This window comes from Camelus bactrianus, chromosome 21 (genome assembly GCF_048773025.1).
Source record: "Camelus bactrianus isolate YW-2024 breed Bactrian camel chromosome 21, ASM4877302v1, whole genome shotgun sequence".
NCBI classification, from domain to species: Eukaryota; Metazoa; Chordata; class Mammalia; order Artiodactyla; family Camelidae; genus Camelus; species Camelus bactrianus.
This window is the reverse complement of record NC_133559.1, coordinates 16,670,841-16,692,778: the sequence shown is the minus strand read 5'-3', so window position 1 is coordinate 16,692,778 and position 21,938 is coordinate 16,670,841. Positions and strand designations below refer to the sequence as shown.

Genomic DNA, 21,938 nt, shown 5'->3' with positions numbered 1-21,938 from the left:
AAAAAAAAAAAAAAAAAAAAAAAAAAAAAAAAAAGCTGATGACATTACACCACAACAGGACTCAAAGAAAGCATTTGTGTAAGGAGCCAAAGCATGACTGTCCAAATACAAAGCCAGACCAAGGATAAGACGTGGAACAGCTACAGAAGTCAATGGACTGCACATCGCTTGAACAATCCTTTACAAATATCCCTTCCCTTGACGGGGCTCCTGATAAAAGTTGTTCGGCAAAACGTTTCCCATTACACCCTTTGCCAGTGTGGTCTGTGTTGATTATCAAAGGAAGGTCCACATTCTTGACAGATCAAAGAACAAAGCAGGTTGACAGTTCACTGTAAAAGCTGAGGTGCCAAACCAAAGCTCTCACCTAGGTCCATGGCCATCTCGCCCCCTCACCCCCCCGGTGGGAGGTGAGTCATGGGAATGCCCCGTGAAGCCACAGCAGCGCCTCTCCTAGAGAATGACTTTGGGATTGCTCCAGAGTGAAGTACAAATGATAGGTCACACGGCCAACTACAGACCATAGAGCACAGGCAATACGATTTTAGTCCAGAATTTCCCATAGTACTTGCTAACAGTCACCCAGAACAGTCAGCAGCTACACACTTTGCAGGGCCTAAGCCAGGGATGGGAGGGGGCTTGGTACTTGGTTCGGGAGGGTGAGAGGTCCCTGCTGAGATGTCCACCAAACCTGCCAGGGTGCTGCCAGCCAAGGGGGATGGGAATGGTCACCATGTCGCTCTGCCCAGATACCCCAGAGCAGTGGGGGCTGGAGAGCAGTGGGCCAAAATCCCAACCCCAGGAGGCAGCACGGGGGCAAGCTGATATGTGAGCTGAGGCTCGTGCACACAACACCCCACTATCTCAGCAGACTTCATCTATAAACTACACATTCAAAGATAACATTAAGACTTTCAAGACGGTGACCTCAGAGCATGTCTGAGTTGGTCACAGGGTGAGAGGCCCTGAGTGACAATGCTGATTGCCTGCCTGTGAAGCTGGCTCCAACAGCCGTGAAAGATTCTGCAAAATGTTCCCACAAAATGTCTGACTTTGAATGATAAACCTCATCAATAACCCGATCAATTGAATGAGTTAAGAAAGATATTCCTCTGTCACATTTACAGCTCTCCACCATATCAAACATAGTACACACGGGTTTCAAGTTACCACCACCACCACCACAACCTAAGAAATGACATTCCTAGACTTTTGGCTCTAATTACAAAATGAAACTATTATTCCTATTCTGAGATAAGAGACTAGGGACTCCTTACTGAAATCTCTTCAGGCAATCCATATATACTTATTTTAAAATTTGGAAAGTATCTTTTTCATTTGAAAGTTACTATTAATGGGAGGTGGGTACAGCTCAGTGGCAGGGCCCACGCTTAGGATGCACGAGGTCGTGGTTCAATCCCAGTACCTCCATTAAAAAAAAAAACCGTATACAAGATCTTGTGGTAGCTCACAGCGGGAAAAAAATGTGACAATGAATACATGTATGTTCATGTATAACTGAAAAATGGTGCTCTACACTGGAATTTGACACAACATTGTAAAATCACTATAACTCAATAAAAAAACAAAAAAAAACTAATAAATTTTGGGGAAAAAATGGAAAAGAACAAATTTCTGAAAGTTACTATTAATGTCACAACTAAGCAATACACTCTTATGCTTATATTTCAGCCTTCTGACATTATGGAAAATAAGAATAATTTGATCAGACTGAAAGGCTTTAAACAGGAAAGTGACATGCAATTTAAAACAGTTCCCGCTTTTACGCAGAAACTAGAATGGAGGGGGATGTGGGCAGAAACAGGGAAATTGGTTACGAAGTTATGGGACAGAGTGGTGGTGACCTGGACCAGAGGGGAGGAGATGGAAAGAGAAATGTATGATCGACAGCACTTCTTGCAAACTGAATCTGGGGACAAAGAAAAAGAATGAACCAAGAATAACTGCTGGGTTTCTTGCTTGAGCAACTGGATAAGGAAAGGTGCTTACAGAGCTAGAGATCTAACTTGGAGAAGGAAAGGAAATCAACCTACATTCTCAAAAATGTTAAGTTTGTGATGTCTATGAGACCTCCAAATGGAGCCAAGTAGGTAACTGGATATGCTGGTCTGAAGCTCAGAGGAGTCTGGGCTGTGTATAAATTCCTGAAGTGACCAGCATACAGGTGGTATTTAAAACCACAGAAGAAAAGGCCATCACCTAAGAAAATAATGCCGTGAAAGATGAGGGTCAGGCCTAACTCTGGAGGAGCCCCAACATGTGGGGTCAGGTATGGAGGGAGGGAAGGCCTTGCAGAAGGCAGCTGACATGGAGCAGACTGTGACCAAGGAAGAAAACCAGAGAATGGGGTGTCAGGAAAGCCAAAAGAGGAACGGGGGCGGGGCAGGTCTCAGCAGGTGACCACAGAGAAGGATCAACAGAGTCTGGCAGCCTGGCATGTGTGATCCAGGACAGGAGAAGTTCAGTGGCGAGGAGGTCGGTCTGAAGCAAGGGTGCGAAGGGCGGGGGTGTGTACAAAGACGGGAGTACAGACAGCTCTTCAGAAATTCTGCTGAGAGCTGGAGCCTGGAAATGTAGCTAAGGGGCTTGTGGGACCAAGAGAGGGTCTTTAAAGATTAGAAATTCTAGAGCTTGTTTATATTGTAATAAGGACAATCCAAAGAGAGGTGGTAATGAAAGCAACAAACCCCTGAGGAGATGAAAAGAGATGACGGGGTGGGGCTGGCCAGCTGATTACAATGAGGGGACAGAAGGGCAAGGGAGGCAGGAGTATTTGAAAGGGAGTGATTATAATAATGCACCATGGAATCTGAGCTGGAGACGGAGAGAGGAGCAGCCAGGAAGTGACTAATGTGAGTAAGGGAGTGGGAAAGAACCAGAAGTCTTAATGAGTTCCAGAAAGTGTTGCAGTAAGACTGCAAGAGGGAAGTGGGGCTGGAAAAATAGGATGAGTTTTTAGAGTTGTTGCATTTTCCAGCAATGACGAGGCTCAGAGAAGACAAAACTAGAAGCGAGATGGCCAGGGAAGGAGATGTTCAGAGTGTTAAAAACACCTCCTCAAGAGATGGCACGCACCCAGGGACTTCTTGCAAGTGACTGGCCAACAGGGACACAAGAATGAAAGGGAGGAAGGTACCAACAAGTCCTCTGGCTGCATTCCCCAGGTACAAAGCTGCCTAATGGGCTCCCCGGGGCTTCCTGGGGTGTCGTGGCGATGCCTCCTGAGAATTTCAGAGCTCAGTTTCCACATTTGTTCCAGGTAAATTATACCTTAGAATTTCAGAAAATTTAAGTTGTTTTTAAAATTCAAAGAGTCCTTTTATTTCATAACTTTCAACTAACAAACTTTAACAAAGTATAGCAACACTCTGCTCACCACCAACAATATATATTCAACAGACATCTACTGGGTTCCCTGCTGAGCACCTTCTAGGCTTTATCCTCCTGTGGGAGGACCCAGAAAGAACAAACAGATACAGAAGAAATAATATATTTTCAGCTATAAACAGTAGAAAGAATATAAACTAGAGCAATGGAGATCAGCAAAAAATACAGTTAGCAGTTGTATGCTCATTTTTTGTTGGTTTAGGGGGAGGCAGTTAGATTTATATATCTTAATCAATCAATCAATCAATCAATCTATTTTAGTGGAGGTACTGGGGATTGAACTCAGGACCTCGTGCATGCTAAGCATGCACTCCACCTCTGAACTATACCCTCCTCCCTTGCTCATTTTATTTTGTGCCACTGTGCTGTTAGCTGACACAAGTGTTCACTGTGTGTGTGTTCATTTTTCTGTATGGTGACTCCTAAGTCCGATGTTCTTTCCATGCAACATTAGTATATTAAATACCTTGAAATCAGGTGTAGAACTGCTTATTTAAAGGGAAAAAAAAAAAAAAGGAAGGTCCATGAAGCTTGAAATAAGAAGTAGCAACACTCAGCAGATGCTGTTGTTCAACTGTAGAGAGAATCCACGCCACATGACACGCTCTCTGTCTAGGAAAACTCTCAAGATGCAGAGAACTATAAAGGAGTCCAGTCAAGGTTTCTGGGCCGTCTCCTCATGTCTGAAGTGGCATTGTCAGCACGTGACAGCACTCTCCAGTGAAGAGGGTGACTTAACCAATCCAACGTGTCTGTTAGTTACATGCCTACCATGGGGAGAGGGATGTTTCAGGCTACCATGGCTTGACGACCATAACCATTCAATAAACATCCACAGAGCTGATGCCATATTCCCTGGGCAATCTTGTAAGGATAGTTTGTCTTTGGACACAGGGAGAAAAATGCACTAACAACTCAATCCACTTAAGGATTCTAGCCCCCTAGTATTTATAATGCTCACTGAAACTCCATAAGCTGACATGATGTTCTTACTGGATATAATGCCCTTGAGAGCCTGGTTAGACAGTTTCCCCCCTGAGCCATATCTCTGTCAAATCCAATGTCTGGACTACAAAGCTGACATCTGCCTGCTCCCTGCATCTTAAGATCCTGAATTCTGGGAAGACCTACCTCTCTATTTTCACTCATTCTCTGTTCTATTGTTTATAGTTTCTACATGGGGTTCAGCTCAACACTTCACCTCATATCTACTAAATGCTTACTATGTTCCAGGTATTGTGCCAAGTATCAGAGGCTTAAAGATGAACACAGCATAGTCCTGCACTTAGAGAAACAATGATATAAAAAGATAATTTTAGACAAAGTGATAGAGAAGAAGCTTAGAGGCAGGGCACCTGGCCTAGCCTCGGATTATCTGCCAGATGAACTTGTAATTGAGATAGAAAGTTTAAATAGGGGTAGCCAGGTATATAAATGGGGAGAAGGGTAATCAGGAGGGAGTGAAAAATACCATATACAAAGCCAAGTAGACAAGATGATGAATTATGCAGAAATGTTGCAAACAATTAATGAAGTGCAAGGAAGGGGATGGCAGATGAGGAGGGCAGAACATACGAGTCAAGCTAGGGACCTGAGCTTCTCCTTAAGATAATGGGGAGAGATGGAGGGTCTTAGCAGAAGGGCAGCACAAGTAAGTCTGCCCAGGAGACCCCTCTGGCAACAGCTGGGAGGGTAGACCTGAGAGGAGCATGACAAGCATTAGGGAGACCGCTTCGGAGGCTCTCACAGTCATCTGGACTTACAGCAATCGGCACTTGTCCTAGCACAATAGAAAAGCAGACGTAGACTTAGAAATAGAAGGTAGACATTGGCAGGGCTCTCATTAAACCCATGGAGGTGGGGTGAGGGAAAGGAAGCGCATCTATCTTGGGTGTTCGAGGGAAAGGCAAATGGGACAGGGAGAAACAATGAGAACAATGGCCAGTGGAGTGACGCGGAGACACAGTTTGGAAAGGAGAGATATATGGAGTTAAGTTTTGAACATAAAAATTTGAGGTGCCTCTGGACATTCAAATGGACGTGGAGAGTGGGTAAAAGTCTGCACTGCAGAGCACTGGAGATTTATTTGGAAGTCACCATTTATTTAATAAATCCTTATCAAACGCCTGTATCTGCCAGATATGAATTGTAGTAAAAAGGACAAAATTGGATGAGATCACCAAAGATGAGAACATGATGAGACAAGCAGAGGGCTGAGAGCAGAATCTATGGAAAATCAATGTTGGGGCACAGCCCCAGACACGGGATTCTTGGAGCAGACAGGGAAGAGAGATGAGAATCAAAGTAAGATCACAAAGATAAAAGAAGACCAGGGTGGTTAACAATGTCGAGGAAGGAAAGAAGGCCAGAATGAAAAGACCTTTCATAGGTCAGTTGGTTTGGCAAATCAGGTGGCCTTTAGCAAAGCGTCAAATAGGTGAGAGGAGGCAGAAGTCAGGTAATGCTGGCATGAGGTGTGACTAGCAAGTGCCAGAATAGAGACGGCAAGGAACAGAACCACTCGTGAACAGGGGAAATCAACAATTTGAGATTTCCACCTATGCCTTATCTTTTATAACTCACTACTGGTGTGGTGGTTAATTTTAAGTGTCAATTTGGCTGGACCACCAGCTGGACCAATAATCTCTGGTCAAAGATTACCGTGGATGTTTCTATGAAGGTGTTTTTTTGGATGAGATTACCATTGAAGCTGGCAGACTGAGTAAAGCAGATTATCCTCCATAATGCAGGTGGGCCTCATCCAATCAGCTGCAGGTCTTAAAAAAACAAAGACTGACCTCCCTGAGAAAGAATTCTACCAGCAGATTGGATTTGGACTCCAACTACACTACTTCCCTGAATTTCCAGCCTGCCAGCCTACCCCACAGATTTTAGATTTATCAAGCTTCCACCGCTGTGTGTGTCATTTCCTTAAAATATCTATCCATCCACCCATCCATCCATCCATCCATCCTGCTGGTTCTGTTTCTATACAGATTTTGGTACCAAGAGTGGTTCTAGAAGAACAGACTCTTAAGGATGAGTTTTCTGAATTGATTCTGGGGCTTCTGGAATTGGTCTCTCATCTGATTTGGTTTAAAGACACTAATGACTCAAATTCCAGTAGTAAAGTACGCACTAATAATCCATGGCGTGATGTGGCCATAGAGACATGCAAAACATCACCACTGGATTCTCCTAACCAAACACTGACAAAAGGCAAGGTCTGGATGACCATGTAGGTAATACCTTTGAACATTCTGTTCAACTAATGAGTATAATGATACTGGCCAATTGCTCCTAATGTCACTAGACAAAGTGAAGAAAGCAAAGGATGAGCTCAGGGATTCGAATGCCCAGCTCAAATGTTCATAAATGACCAAAAAATTTCTATGTTTACCCTGAAAGGGACCCTTACCTCCTACAGCCACAGAGCTGAGACTGTTGAAAACTGAACCCAGGACCTCATCCTGAGAGTGGCTGAATTACAGAGCAAAATGAATCCCAGACTTCACAAAGTAAGGGCATTGACTTCACACGAACAGGGACCCGGGGGGAAGACTCTGATGAAGCTGGGGGACTCTGAGCTCCTAGTAACAGTGAGTCTTCTCTGCCAATAAAAGCAGACCCCAGTCTGAGGAGATAACCCTGTTGTGCCTAAGGAAAGCTTGATGCCTCACTGAGGCAGCTGCCCTGAGAGACAGGCTGATTCTCCTGAGGACCATCCCCCCACTCCTCTTTGCTTCTGGACTCATCACTAGACTCAAGTCACAGAAGGCCCCTACAGGTATAGTGTGACCCATGAGGACATGCACTACACAGCAAAAGAACTACTTGATTTTTCTAATTTATACAAACAGAAACCCAGGGAATATGTGTGGAATGGACATAAAGCGTGTGAGATACTGGTGGAAGGAACAAAGTTGAATAGGGCCAAACTGACTGAGATGAGCCCATTAGACAGAGATTTTACGTTTACCGCTGCAACTCGGGGAGTTAGGAGGAGCTCTAACAGCTTGTTTTGGATTCCTTGGCTAAAACATGGACCAAAAGTGGCTCACAGTAAGTTAGCCTGAAATGCCAGCCTGCCTTGGTTTTATGGAGCGGAAGGGATTCGAAGGCTCGGGGAGATTGGAATGTCAGCGTGGATCTGTCACCACCCTGGGAAGGTCATGTCTTTCAGCATCACTGTGAGAAATGCATTAGAGCCCTGGACCACTCTTCTCTGTAGGCCAGAACTCACAGTGGGCACCGCTAACACCGAGGCAGTGCTTCCTAAATGCAGGGACGTAAGTGGGTCCTGGAGTAGCAGCGGGAGGTGGCAGCACTCAATCGCCAAAGGCAAGGCAGGTATGGTTACTACCATAGATGGCAGAGCGAAAGCAGCAATCAGAACAGTCTGACTCAGAGCCCTGCAGCGTTCCTGGAAATGACACAGCCGTGCAGCCTGCTAAACTCTTACTTGATCTGGAGAAGCAGAGAAGTTCAAGGTCAATTGAACGAAAGTCTAACGTGAATATAGAAACAAAGTCACATCGCCTCAATCAACTCCCAGACTTGAGCCAGTTTACAGACCCAGAACCCCTTGAATAAAGGGGAGGCCGGGTCCAAACCAGCATAAATTAAGAAAAGAATCTGAACGAAGGAATTCAAGTGGCAAGCCATCGGCTTTAGGTATGAGATGTACTTCAGAAGGTGGAATTTTTCAGATTTTAGAAAATCAATACAACGTACACACTGTATTTCATCAGCCACCCCACCTGGGCCTAGGGCAGCATCTCGTTATCAAACACATCAGTATTTCTGTGCTGAAACATATGATTTGTCTCACCAAGTGGATCACGACTGAAAATCGTCTCTCATTTGTAGTTGAGGTCAAATTTTGCAGCCAAAAAAGTCTGTATAGAACTCAGGAAAATTTTCAGTTTTCAGAGCTTTGGGGATCTGGGAAGTGCTGATAAGAGACTGTGGACCTTTAACTTGACATGAGAAATTAACCCTCAGCATTTTCCGTTCTGAAATCCACATACTAGAGCCTGATTGCAAATCTGCATCACTTCTGCTTCTAATTAAAACATCCTCTAATTTTTCTAGTGTATAAAGTTCCACAAGCTTTACTGGGGCTCTTCTACACTTGCAGTCACTGGGGGGAAAGAAAAAGAAATTCCAAGCAGCTGAAAGTGATCAAGACTGAAAAGTCCCCATTCGTCATGAGACAAGGGCTGGGACTCCTGCTCATGGAGGCAGCAGGGCCACAGAACTGTTGCCAGCGGGGTAGAGGGGCCAGGGAAAGGCGCCGGTGAGCAGCCTCTGGTTTCAACACCCTGAGCCTGTTTGGGCCTCCCGTAGGGCAAGCCTGCGAGGAATCTAACTGCAGAGGAATCTGCACAGCTCCAGGGAGGAACTCAGCCCAAGGGAAGAGGTAAGGCTTGGTGGCTCGGGCAGTGCTTCTTGATGAGGGACAAGGAACCCTCCTGAGCTTCGCTCGTGTGGTGTCAGACACTGTGTTAAATGGATGTGTGCTGGGTCCTAGCCCAAGGGAGCAGAATCAGAGTGAGGGGAACCTACAAGAACCACACCACTGACAATCCGTGAGGAGCAGTCAGAGCGTGGTTCTGCACTGTTGGCGATGATGGCTTCTGCACGGTAGCTTCGTCCCTCTACACTGGAGTGGGCAGCATCAAAGCATCGGGGTTCTTGGCACAAACACAACCACAGAGGGGAGGACATCGGTGGATGCCCTGGGACAGTTAAAGGACTCCCTGCAAACATCTCCTGCAAAGTCAGAGACTTTGAAGGAGAAATTCTGTAATAATACAGAGTGGTTGAAATAAATGCTTTGGAGTTTTGAGTCCCAACTCGACCATATATTAGCTATGTGACCTTGCACAAGTGATACAACCTGTCTGATTCTTAGTTCCTCATCTGTCAAACGAATATAAATAATAATTATCACACAGAGTTGTAAGGAGCAGATGAGATAATGCATATAAATTGCTTAGCAAAGGCTTGGCACATGGTAAGCACTCAATAAATGAGGTCAGAACAAAAATAACATGAACCGAGTTTCATGTCCAACCTTCTAAGTTATACCTGGCAGAAGAGAGAAAGATATATATATTATATATAAATAAAATCTATACATAGACAGATATGAGTTAATTAACTTAAAATTTCTCATAACTACTCACTCACTTTCTCTCTGCTCTTCTTAGCTATTTAGGAGATCTCAAATATTTGAATTTTAACACATTTTTCTCTTGGGAACCTGAATCCTTTACTTATGTTTCCTAGCAACACCCTTTAGAGGAAGGCATATGGCAATTACAACCTGCACATGACTGGAGAGTAACAGGAAGAGACTGCCTGGCACAAGGTCATATAAGTTCTCACTGAACCTTAGTCTCGAACAGAGCACCTTATCTTTTCCAGTGTTATCTGGAAGAAGCACAGGATTATGTTGAATTTATATAACTCTACATTGGGCTCTTTAATTTCTGAAGAGAAGAAAATTTCTTAATTTTGATAAACGCACTTCAGAAATGGTTTTAAATTGCACATAACAAACTCTCCAGACCCTAAAGTAGACCATCAGAGTCCTAGCACAGAAAATGTTCATTGCAAATTCATCAACATTTGTTCGGTTGGTTACAGCACAATACTAACAAGCCTAAGTCATGGATTTCATTCTACGGGCCAATCTTATCTACAAGAGTAAATATTGCTCAGGCTCAGCAAAGGCATGCTGCATTCCCAACCCCAATTAGGCAAACCTAAGTACTGGGTACATACAACGTATCACAGTTGTTAGAAAATCTACAGGCCCAGACAGCCGACCAGAGGTATTACAAAGGATCATAATTTCTCAAGTGTTCAGAAGAAAAAAAAAAAAAGAAAGAACAAATTACTGAAGGAGAACTTATCAATGCATCATCCTTCTGTTCTTGGATAAAGGCTTAATGGGACCAAGGGAAAATCACAAATGAATAAAAAATTACAGCTGCCACATGCATTCAGAAAGATAATGAATAAATAAGGAGGTTTAAGGGCAAAGATATAAAGGTCCCAGGAGACAATTACAATTTCTCAATTTAGGCCCTACAGATGGTCACAAAGCCAATTGACCTTTGCCTTCTTAGCAGCCAAAATTTCAAGGACTTTTCCAAAATTCCAAGGTCTGGACTCTAGGGCATTGCTAATGTCAAGTACTTGGCAAAGGAAGAGTGGAAAAGGAAGAAAGGAACATCACCCCAGATACAGAAAGGCTTCATGTCTCACCACCCTGAGGGACCAAGACCCAGAGCCACGTGATACTTGAAACCTCAGTCAATGCTTCTAGTTCTTCTAATAATTAAATTTCCTTTGATGGGGGGTAAAGACCAAACTAATCTATAGTGAACTCCATGCCAAAGCCAACCATTTATTTTCTTTTTAAAAATGACAGCAATGGTCTTAGAAAGCAAGATTAAAGTCTTTCTAAGGTTTAGGTACACTTAAGATGCATGTCCTATACAGAGAATTAAAATTCTCAGATAAAAGACACAACTTCAACAAAAACACAATAGATTCTAAACATTCAGGAGAAATGTGATTGTAGCTTCACTAAATCAGCTTCAGTGGCAACAGAAAGGAATGCGAGAAATACTTACCAGGTTTTACCACCATTTACTAGATGGAGGGGAGGCAGCCATATTTCAAAAAAAAAAAAATGTGTATATCAAGTTTTTCCCAATTAAATCACATCTTAAAAACTCAACAGGAGAGCAACCATTAACGAAATCCCACTTATCTTTTAAGTTTTAAAAACATCTATTTTGTAATGCCAATAGTATTCTTTTTTTTTTACTGCAAATTTTCATAAAAGACAAACCATATTATCTTAGATGCGATGACTGTCAGGAATTTAATCTGTCCTTTGGTATTCATTATTTATGTGAGTATGTGCGCCCTGTCTGATCTGACACCTCAAACTAGAGATTCTAGCCTCCCTGATGCATTTGTGGTACTTAAAATAGTGCCTGGCACCCAGTGGGTGTTCATTTAGTTGAATAAGTGAATAATAAGACTTTGTGAAAACACAAATTTACATTTTGTGTACTTTTCACATCATATATCCCTCTTTCACTTAATCTTTGTCTTTATTTCTCTTTTGGCAGCTTTTAAAGCGAGTAAATATCCTGGAGTTAAGGTTAAAAAACAAGTGGTAGAATATTAAAAAAAAAAAAAAAGACTAAGTTTTTGTTTTATTATCCCAACTAGGAAATATGTATAAGTGAGGGAATTGGTAATGGGATTTGTGGTCTTTCAACTACAGGAATAGTGTCTCAAGTCAAAATTTGGTCAAAAATCAAAAAATGGAAAAGCTTTAATGATAAAACACTTAGATGCTACAAGAAACATGATAAAATAATTTAAATATATAAATAGTGATTCCAAAACTATAGCCTTTAAAGTGGTTGACAAGTGTTAACTCATTCCATACATTTCTGAAGAAATATGAAACGGTACTAAAAGCATGAAAATTATCAGACAGGGCATAAAAATCACAGTTGGAAAAAAATACTCTTTCTTTCAACAAACATTTATTTGATATGTACTATGTACCAGGCTAAATCCTAACAACATGTTGTAAACTACTAATAAAGGGTCATCAAGACATGCCTATGCCTCAGTGCCATTTAATACACATTTAATGGTATCTATCATAGCTACAACACTAAGCACAAGGGATACCTCTATAAACAAGACAAACACTATCTCTGTCCTGGATTCTAGTAGAGGGAAAAAGAGAAAAAGAACCAAATAGTGAAAAACCACAATAAGGATATAAACAAAGGGCCAAGAAATGGTAACAGGGGACTCCTCTGGACAGGAAGGTTGGAGAAGGCCTCTCTGAGGAAGTGACATTTATGCCAGGGCCTCACAGATGAAAAGGAGACAGCGCTGGCCAGTTCTGGGGAAAGAGCACACCAGGCAGCAGGAACAGCAAGTGCAAAGGACCTGGGGTGGGAATGGGAGTCAAAGAGCAGAAAGATGGCAGGGTGGCTTGAAAGCAGTGAGCAAGGGAGTGCGTGGCACAAAGTGAAGTCAGAGAGGTAGGCAGAAGCTACATCCCACAGAGAACTACAGGCCGTGGGGACGTCATTCAGAGCACAACGGGAAACCATGAAAGAATTCTGAACAAGAAAGCGGTATGATCTGATTTGCATTTTTATAAAAATCATTCTTGCTGTTGCATGAAGAATGGATTAGAAAGAGGCAAGAGGAGAAAATGGGGAGTCCAGCTGGGAGGCTCTGGCGGTATCACTAACATAAGGCAAGAAAAGACAGTGAGTGTGACTAAAATGCAGGGTGCGACCACTGACAGAAAAACAGTGTGCGTTCCAGTCGTACGCTGAAGATGGGAGAACTGACTGGATGTGGAGGACGGATAGGGAGGAAATCTTAGGTCTTGGGTTGAGCCATGAGACAGATGATGGGGCCATTCACTGAAATGGGTGATATAAATTACTGGGATTTATTCTTCATGTATCTTGTGTTCATTCCTACCTAAGTGTTATCAAAGATGTTCCAATTGCCAAATTCAGTAATTCTTCCTGCATTCACTCTTTCTTCATCTGACACTGTTAACCATTTCCTTTTGGTTTCCAAGACACCACACTCATCAGGTTCTTCTCAGGTTTGTAAACCCCGAGACTCTGTCCTTGGCTTTCTTCTATTTTCTTCAATACACTCTCCCTGGTGACTTCATCCAGGTAATCCATAGCTTTAACTACTAACCACATAAAGCCTCCCAAATCTGTATTTCCAACCAGAACTTTCTCCTTACCTCTAGAACCATCTACCCCACTGTCTTCTGCCCATTTCTATTGAGATGTCTTAGCAGCATCTTAAACTCAACATTTCCAGAAGTAACTTCATCACCCTCTTCCTTTGACACTCCAATTCCCTCATCCGATAGTCTTCATCTGTGAAAAGCCCCACTTACCAAAAATATGAACCCCCTTCCCAAGCCCAAAACCTCAGGATCATCTTACACTCTGCTCTTTCAAGCCCATATCAAATCAATTTCCAAGCCCTGGGGTGGGGGAGGGTATAGCTCAATAGAACGCATGCTTAGCATGCATGAGATCCTGGCTTCAACCCCCAGTACCTCCATTACAAAACGAACAAACAAACCTAATTACCTCCCCCCCCTAAAAAAATTTTTTCTTTTAAATTTTCAAGCCCTATCAAATTTACTTTCTAAAGAGCTCCTAGTTATATCATCTCTTCACATCCCACTCCTTTAACTCAGGTCTTCATCATCTTTCTCTGGTTTATTACAACAGCCCTCTGCTTTCTTCAGCCTCACATCATTCTAACCCACCCTTCGCATCTCAATAGACAGAGGAATCCTTCACAGGCTCCCCACAGCCCTTAGGATAAAATCCAGACCTATGAATGGCACACAAGGTCCTTTGTGAGTTAGTATCTCTGGCTGGCTCTCCTGCCTCAACTCCCACCATCTCTCCTATACACTCCAACCTCCTACCACACAGACCTACCAACAGGTTCATTCACGACTCTGCATATACTGTTTCCTCCCCCAGTGCCTACTCAGCTTAAGCATCTCTTTCTCCAGGAGCCTGACCTTCTGTCTAAAGATGACTCTCCTTAATGCTCTGGCAGCAAACCATTCATGAAAGACTTCTTACATTACTTACCACACTGTGTTTCTCCCACTGAACTGTAAATTATGTGAGGCCAGGTCCTTTCTAGAATACTTCTGGTGTTTAATACTTCAAAAATGCTTAACAAATGTTTGCTGAATAACTGTATCTGGATCAAACTCAAGAAGGCTTTCTGTAAAATATGAATTGCTATGTATAGTATCCATGACAAGGAAAGGTAACTTGGCCATAAGAAATATTCCATAGTCTTCCAAAATGAACCAATAACATCAGCTGTGACTTCTCACGTAACAGTGTTCATCTTTCATAAATGAAGAGCTAGGTGTGTCCAAGGTGGGTATAGATGTTATTCTGCTGATCTTTTTATATTAGTATCCACTAATACTTAGTTTTTCAGTTCTCCAACTTTTTAATACCCTGAGTTTAAGATTACTCTGACTGCTTCTGCCTCAGTAAAATCAATGTCTGCCTCTCATGCATAATAATTCTGTCTGAACACAGATTTCTGATAAGTCTTAGTTTTAAGCTATTTCCTCCTTGTTCACCTAAAACATGAATATTACCACCATAACCAACAAAAAACTTCCACACTTTCAATCTTTTTTTTTCCCCTTAGAAGAGATACAGAACAGACTGTCTTATATATACAAAGTATATATCTTTATCTGTCAACCTCCAGAGGGTGGGGGGGAACTTTTACATGTATACTTTATAGTTCCTGGAATCATTCATTAAATGATATTTTTCCTGGTTCCAAACACTACACTAAGGACTTTTCCATGGAAGAAATTACTGAGTTTACTCATGTTCAGACACTGTGATGCAACTGACATTCTGCAAAACAAAAGAGATGAGCAAGTCTCCGTGGTTTCTTAGGAGCTGGCCCTCCTTATAACCATTTCTTAACCACATTCTGAGGCAGCAACAAGTACTCTGAACAACAATACAAAAAAAAGTCCTGTGGCAGACACTACTGCAGATGGCCCTAAAACGACTCATCCAGGTCAATCAATCCAGCCTCAGATTTACTTTATATCTCACTCACGTAATCTGGCAACAACAACAAAAAAAGTGAATTTTTTTTTTTTTTTTTTTTGGAAAAAAGAAAAATGCGCCTTTTAAAAGGCAACGTGTTAATGGCCTACGTCTTGCCAAACCATGGTGACTATGTCTGGAGTTATCATGGGATTTGATCAAAATCTTTTAAGCCAGGTCATTTCAGTGGAATTCCCCCCTCTCTGCAGAAGCAATGTAGATTTCTTCTTGGTGCTGTGCAGCCTACAGGGACGAGGCAAATGAGACTCGGGACGCTTCTACTTCGGACGCTTTAAAAAATGGGTTGGAAAGCAGTAAAATTTAATTTACAAGGTAAAAGAAAACATTCGCTTAAAACAGGGAAACAAACAACAAAGGCCCTACCGATGAAAAACCTGCAACCTTCCGCCACCTCCCAAAGGTGGAATACGCCAGAAGCCTGGGTTCCTGAACTGGAATCCCAGTCGGGCCTGGGCGACCAAGAGTCACCATGCGGAGAAGGGAGGCGACTCGGCGAGGGTGCAAAGCCGCCGCTTGCTGGCCCCACTCCCCAGGAAGCCCCCCACGAAGGAGCAATGTAGGGAGCTCTCCCGGTCTCCTCCACACGCAGGCTTCCAAGAAGAAGAAAGAGGCTCCGCGCCTACCCAGCCCTTCGAGGGGCCACTGCTCCCCGCCCGCTGGCTCAGGTCCCCCGGCCCCAGAGCGCGCAGGCCGCGCCCCCTCCCCACCTCGGCGCCCCGCACGCGCAGGCCCCGCGACCCGGCCCCGGAGCCCCCGCCGCCCCCGCCCCCGCCCCGGCCCGGCATCACTCACAGAGCCCGAGCGCCGCCGCCAGCACCGACCACTGCCAGCGCCTGCGGTCTGGAGCTGCAATCAGTGCCCCGGCCCCGGTGGGCGCTGCCATCGTCCTCCCGCTGCAGCCGCAGCCGCCGCGCCCCTGGGCCCCGGTCCCCACTGCGGTTAGCTCGCCTTGGAGCTGGGGTCTCCGGACTCGCCGCCGACCGCGTCCGCTGGCACCTCCACGCCGCGCTCCCCGCTGGCGGCCCCAGCCGCTGCCCGCCCGCCCTCCGCCCTGGCTTGGGCCCCGCGCCGGCCTCTGCTGTCCGCTCATTGGCCTGCCCCGCACCCTTTAAGGGACGCGATTGGAAGGCACCGACAGTCCATCATTCCGTTTCTCCAAGCAAGGCCCCGCCTTCTCGGTCCCACCCAGGCTCCTTATCCTGGCGCTGGAGGCCCGGGTCCCGGGAGGTCCCAGTCTACTGCTGCCAAGCCCTCAGCCTGCCTGCGTGGCCGTCCGCCTGTCCCGGGCCGCCTGACTGCCTGCCAGTGTCTCCTCTGCATCTCTAAGGGCCCAATTCCCCAGATCTCTTTATTTTCTTTCCTAACCGCAGGGCTTTGCCTGGTCTGTCCTCGCTTCTGTTTCCGCTCTTCTCGGTTTCTCTGAGCCTCACCTAAAGAAAAAGAAGGTCGTTTACAAAATTTTAAAGAATAGTAATATTAAGAGATGGGTAGGACGAGGAGAGGCTTCGGATTCAGTCGTCCGGATAGAATCCATCACCCCCCTTGCCCTGTCTTCAAGGCCTGTCCTTTGACTGGACCAGGTAATTTACGTGTTGCAATTTGAGACATCTACTAGTTTAGAAAGAAGTCTCCATCTTGTCTGAATCTCCTAGGAGCCCCTTCTTTTGGTTTAAGAATGGTTGGGAACTGGGAACTCTTTCCTCCTACCTGGAGCACGAATGAATGTGGTTTTGTTTGTTTTGCTTATGTAAACAAACTGTGTCTCCATTTATCAATATAAATTGGGCTAGGGCAAGTTCCCCACGCTGACTCTCAAGTGCCGTGGCTGAGCCCACTCAACCTGGTTTCCTTGGCCCAGAACAGTGTCTGCCACTTACTGGTTGCCCAGTAAATACTGGAAAGTGTTTGGAAGGGTCCTCATGAGAATGGCCCACAAAAAAGAAGTGAAAAGGAAAAATTTAGGTGGGAGTCTAATCAATAGTGTGAGAGAAGGAAACAAGTATTAGACAGGAGAGTGGGGGGAAGAGCTTGGTGAGAGAGCCCAAATGCAGCCCCTCATTTCAGAGTTTTGTCTAAAGTCAGTCTCATCAACGCCCTTCCTGATATTTCTGCTGTTTTAGCCTGCTTGCCTTGCAGTACAGCAAACTCATAATTAGCACTAGTGAGAGAAAACTAAAAACAAACAAACAAACAAACAAAAACAGAACCATTTTGCCTTATTTCTCTCTCAGTAAGATCCTTATGAAGTATTTCTGGACTGTCACAGGTTGAAAAGAATACAAATGCACTAAATGAGAAACTACTATGTGTTGTAGGTACAAATACTTAGACTTTATGCTCAAGAAGCACAGAGTCCACCAGTGTAGCAAGCCAGTACCAAACAAAAATTTTTTCAGTGCTGGAAGAGAAGGTTGAGTAAAGAAGAAACTTAAAGCCAACAGGCACAGTGATTCTCAAAGACACATGTAAGGTTAAAAGCTTCTCCTCTGACTGTGATATACCCCAATGCACATACCTCCCTCTTCTGAGAACCACTGGCCAAAACGGTGTCTGGAAAAGATGCACAAAGGATGTAGTGTTTGAGGTGGATTTTAAAGGATGAGTAAGGCTCACCACAGAGAAACAGGAAAACAAACTCAAAAACAGGAAAGCAATACCAGGTGCAAAGAATAGTGGGTTTATCCTGTGTGGCTTGGAACTTCAGGGGAGTGAGGGAAAGAGGGGAAAGAGAATGCTGGAAAAGGAGGCTGTGGTCATATTCTAGCACCACGCTCTAACCAGCTGAGCCAACCGGCCAGCTGACGCTGTGGTCGTACTTTGAAGCGCCTTGGTTGTCTTTATTCTGTAGGCAGTGGCGGGGGGGGGGGTGTGATGAAAGGGAAGTGATAAGTTCAGATCTGTGTTTTAAAAGGATGACCCCTGCAACAGACAAGAAGTGAAGAGAGCACGACTGAAGGCATTGGCAGTGATGGTGGCGAGGAAGGCAAGGATTGGAGAAGCATTTCAGGAAAAGAATGCCGGGACTGCCTATAACCTGGATGGGAAGTCTATTCAAGAGAAAAGAATCCTCAAAGACAGATGTGACTTCCGGTTTCTAGTGGCAAGTGGAGAAAAATGCTACCAGTTAACTAAGACTAAAAACCCAGTAAGAGAACCTGGTCTTTGAGGAAAGCTGATGAGCTGGGCCTTGGACACAGCTTACAGTGCTGAGAATACCCAGACGGTCAATCAGAAGGCAGTTAGATATCGAGGTCTAGAGCCCAGGAAAGCAACCGAAGGGCCAACGTGGAACCAGAGACAGCTGTGGAAGCAAAGTGTTTTCACAATAAGCAATAGTAGATGCTGAATAAATGCTGAATGAACAGATGAATGAATGTTTATTCAATTAATTTAGAGACATTACAAAGAAAAAAAAAATCTTGCAATGGTGTTTTAGCCATAGTCCTGGCATGGCAGTTTCTGATCCTTCTGTAGAGATAGTACATGGAAAACAAGCAAACCAACAAACCCTTTGGATTTCAATCACTGTGGTGAGCCTGCAGGTATCACTCACCAAGCCTCCTCCTCTTCCAGATATCTGCTCTTTCCAGCTCAGACAACACTCTCAGAATCAGGTGAGGAAGGTCTTTTTAAATTTAATTTAATTATTATTTTCATTAGTGGAGGTACTGGGGATTGAACCCAGCACCTGGTGCATGCTAAGCATAAGCTATATACCCTCCCCTCCTCCAAAGGGGTGTCCTTTTTAATGGGCTGTTGCTTCCGAAAGAAATGGGCTCCTTGAGGAGAATTTGCCCCACAGAGTTAGTAATAAGGAAAATCATGTGCAGAGTCCTGTCTACTAGTTATCTCACAGACGTCCTGCTCCATGCAGCGCGCAATAAAGGCACTGATAAGGAGGGGTTTGCCTTTGGAACATCTCAGGGTTTTACGTTGTCTCTTAATGGAGACCAGATGAGGGGCACCCAGGAGCAGCTAGTACTGGCAAATATATATGGGAAGAATTTTCTAGAGCTGGAATTTTCTAGAAGTAGGCAAAGGGTGGCCAGCACCAGCATTTCAAACATCTTTGTGATTGTGGAAGCATGCTCTTCCACCTCCTGTGCTCTAACTGGCGTTCTCTCCCTCTTTGTCTCTTAAGATCTGTGGCCAGAGGAAAACCGGAATGCTGTGATCTGAGGGTGGCGATAGCAAGCCATTCAAGGAACACTGAGATTTGATGAATATCAGATAAAGAGTCAAAGATGAATTTCAGGTCACACTGAGAAAGATTTACCTGGAGCTAAATCAGTTTCACTAACATTTCTACAGAGAGAATGTCTTAATCTGGGAAAGGGGTTGCATTTTTGAAAGGGAATTTTTGAAAATCTGAAAATTAGATTTGTAGTGTCTTTGGTGTCTCTGGGCTTAGAGGCACTGATTTGGGGGGAATATGAGTAATGGGGTCTTTAGGATTCATTGTATAGGAGAAGGATATATCACCAGGCTTCTTTATTCACTGCTGCCAGGATAAAATATTCCTCAAGGTTTTCTATCTTCCTGTGCTCTGCAACTTCTAATTCACCTTTAAGGGGAGGATGTGCCCTGGAGAGGGGTCACAGATACCTCTCTTACTGAGCAAGAGGTATTTCCCATTGTGTTGGGCAATTGAGGTCCTGAGTTTTGTTAGTCAGTCTTTCTGTATCATTGTTGGGGGGCGGGGCAGATGAGGTAACGCTAGTGGCACCTGCAGAGTAAAGACAAGCTCAATCACTAGAGAAGTAAGAGTAAGAAAAAAAAAATTTTTTTAAGCCCAAAAAGGATAATAACTGTAGTAAATTCAAGTAGCAAAGGTGAGCATAGAGGCAGATCTCTTAGTAACTGCAGAGAATGGAGGTTTTCAGAAATCTCAGGTGAAACATTATTTTACTTAATGAATTATATTTTGTAGTTTCTTCATTCTCAGGAGAAATAGAAACTTAAGTGTCCAGGGCACATTTTTTCCAATTAGGTTCTGATGAATAAATTATGCCGGCACCTAGAACTAATGAACACTTTTAAAGGCTATTCTTATCCTCTCTGCCTTGGACCCTAAAAAGGACTGAAGACTCAAGTTAGGACAGTTTCAAGTAAAACAAAGAAGGGTGGGGAGTGAGCCTTAGTGCTCCAGAACTGTAAGTAACTGGTGTCAAACAATAAGAAGAAACTTAACAACTCAGAGTCAGGCAAATATTGCCTCTAAATGTTTGTTGAATGAATGAGCAAGCAAATGAATGAATGAACTGATGAATGAATGGTATATAAAATAAAATGAATGAATAGGTGTATTTAGGATAGTCACCCTGTTGACTTGTTTCCTGTCTGGTTAATTATTTGCTAGAGGAACAATTCACAATTACTGATTGTCCAAGTACAAAAATAGGAATTTTTAAGGGATTTGGAACAAATTGTGGTCATTCAGCAATTACTCATTGAGTTCCAGCTTTGCTAGCATGAGCCTCAATGCTAAGTATTTAACAATGTAAAATACATTGAAGAAGCCATGCCTTAAAGATACTGGGACAGTTGGGCACCAATTATAACAACTGGTTATCAATTATAGAGTAGAATTCAGTGTTGGTGTTGGTGTCCTGTCCCGATAGATTATGATTAGAGGAGACAGGACTGCAACCCAATTATATACCACACATAATTGGTTTTAATATGTTAAAGGATCTTTTTCTAGGAAGTTAGAGTTTGGGATTTATCAAAAAGAGAAAGAGCATGCGAGAGACAGATTTTCCAACTGAATAAAACAATTTGAGTAGAAACACAGAGATGGGAATTCGAAAGGCTGGAAAGGTGGTGCTTCGAACACTAGGCTAAAAGGTGTAAGCATGAAACCGACAATTTTACTATTACTGGGAAGCGCAACGTCCAGAACTCAGTAAGGGAAAGAGTCTAGAATCCGCCTGCCACAGGGATATTGCTACACACTAACTGCAATTTATTAGCCACGAATATAAACAGAATTATAAACATTACAGTGGTAGTGACATCATTGTTTTTCTCTCTGTCACTGATTTTCAAAAATCAAAAGAGGAAAGAAAGAAAATCGAAAACACTAGAATGCAAAATAGCTTAAGAATATAAACACATCAGGTAGACAACCACTTGAGGGCGCAGGACCGAGTCATTTCACCTTCCTTTATGATGGCGGAAATGCCAAATTCACGACGGCTCGTTGGTCTAGGGGTATGATTCTCGCTTAGGGTGCGAGAGGTCCCGGGTTCAAATCCCGGACGAGCCCTCTTTTCTTTCTCTAGAAGAATCCGTTTCTAAAGGAACTAATTTTTTTTTTTTAAAAATAGATCCATAAGTGTAATAAATACATGTTGGCGAAAACCACAAAGTTGAGACATTTTGAACTTAGAGCACATTTTATGTTCAACTATCGTTTAAAGACGTAACCTGGGAACGTAGAAAGTTCGTCCCCTCTCCTGCCAGTTCCAGGGTCGAGCATGTGTGTAAGGGACGCAGAGTTCGGGTCTCAGCTGCCTACAGGTGCTGTTTAAACCTGCTCACGCCCGCGCACGCCCACCGGCACAGCGGGGCAGGGGTGACCGCTGGAGGAGGCCGGCGCGCCCCATCACCGGGGTCCCGCTCATCCACGGCGCCCCTTGCTCACGTTTGGAGTGTTCGAGGGGCACCCAGGATTCCGAACGGTGCGTATCGTCTGTTTTACATGTTACATTTTAATGCCTTGCCCTCGGACGTACAGAAACTGCATATTGTATGAATTGACCATATTCGATCCTTTACTTCGTAAAGGGACTCAATATT

At 43.8% G+C, this 21,938-nt stretch overlaps 1 protein-coding gene and 1 non-coding gene across 3 annotated transcripts in view; one reads left to right on the top strand and one right to left on the bottom strand.

Moving 5' to 3' along the window:
• MPZL1 (myelin protein zero like 1) overlaps positions 1–16,242 on the bottom strand; it is a 57,444-nt gene extending 41,202 nt beyond the window's left edge. For both annotated transcript variants that reach the window (XM_074349774.1, XM_074349775.1), the window contains exon 1: positions 15,930–16,242. In XM_074349774.1, the coding sequence (XP_074205875.1) occupies positions 15,930–16,227 (298 nt within the window). In that variant the 5' untranslated portion in view covers positions 16,228–16,242. The remainder of the gene's footprint in view (positions 1–15,929) is intronic.
• Positions 16,243–21,333: 5,091 nt separating this feature from the next.
• On the top strand, positions 21,334–21,405 carry TRNAP-AGG (transfer RNA proline (anticodon AGG)). Its single transcript has one exon. It is a non-coding gene; the product is annotated as a tRNA-Pro (tRNA).
• The last annotated feature ends 533 nt before the right edge of the window (positions 21,406–21,938 follow it).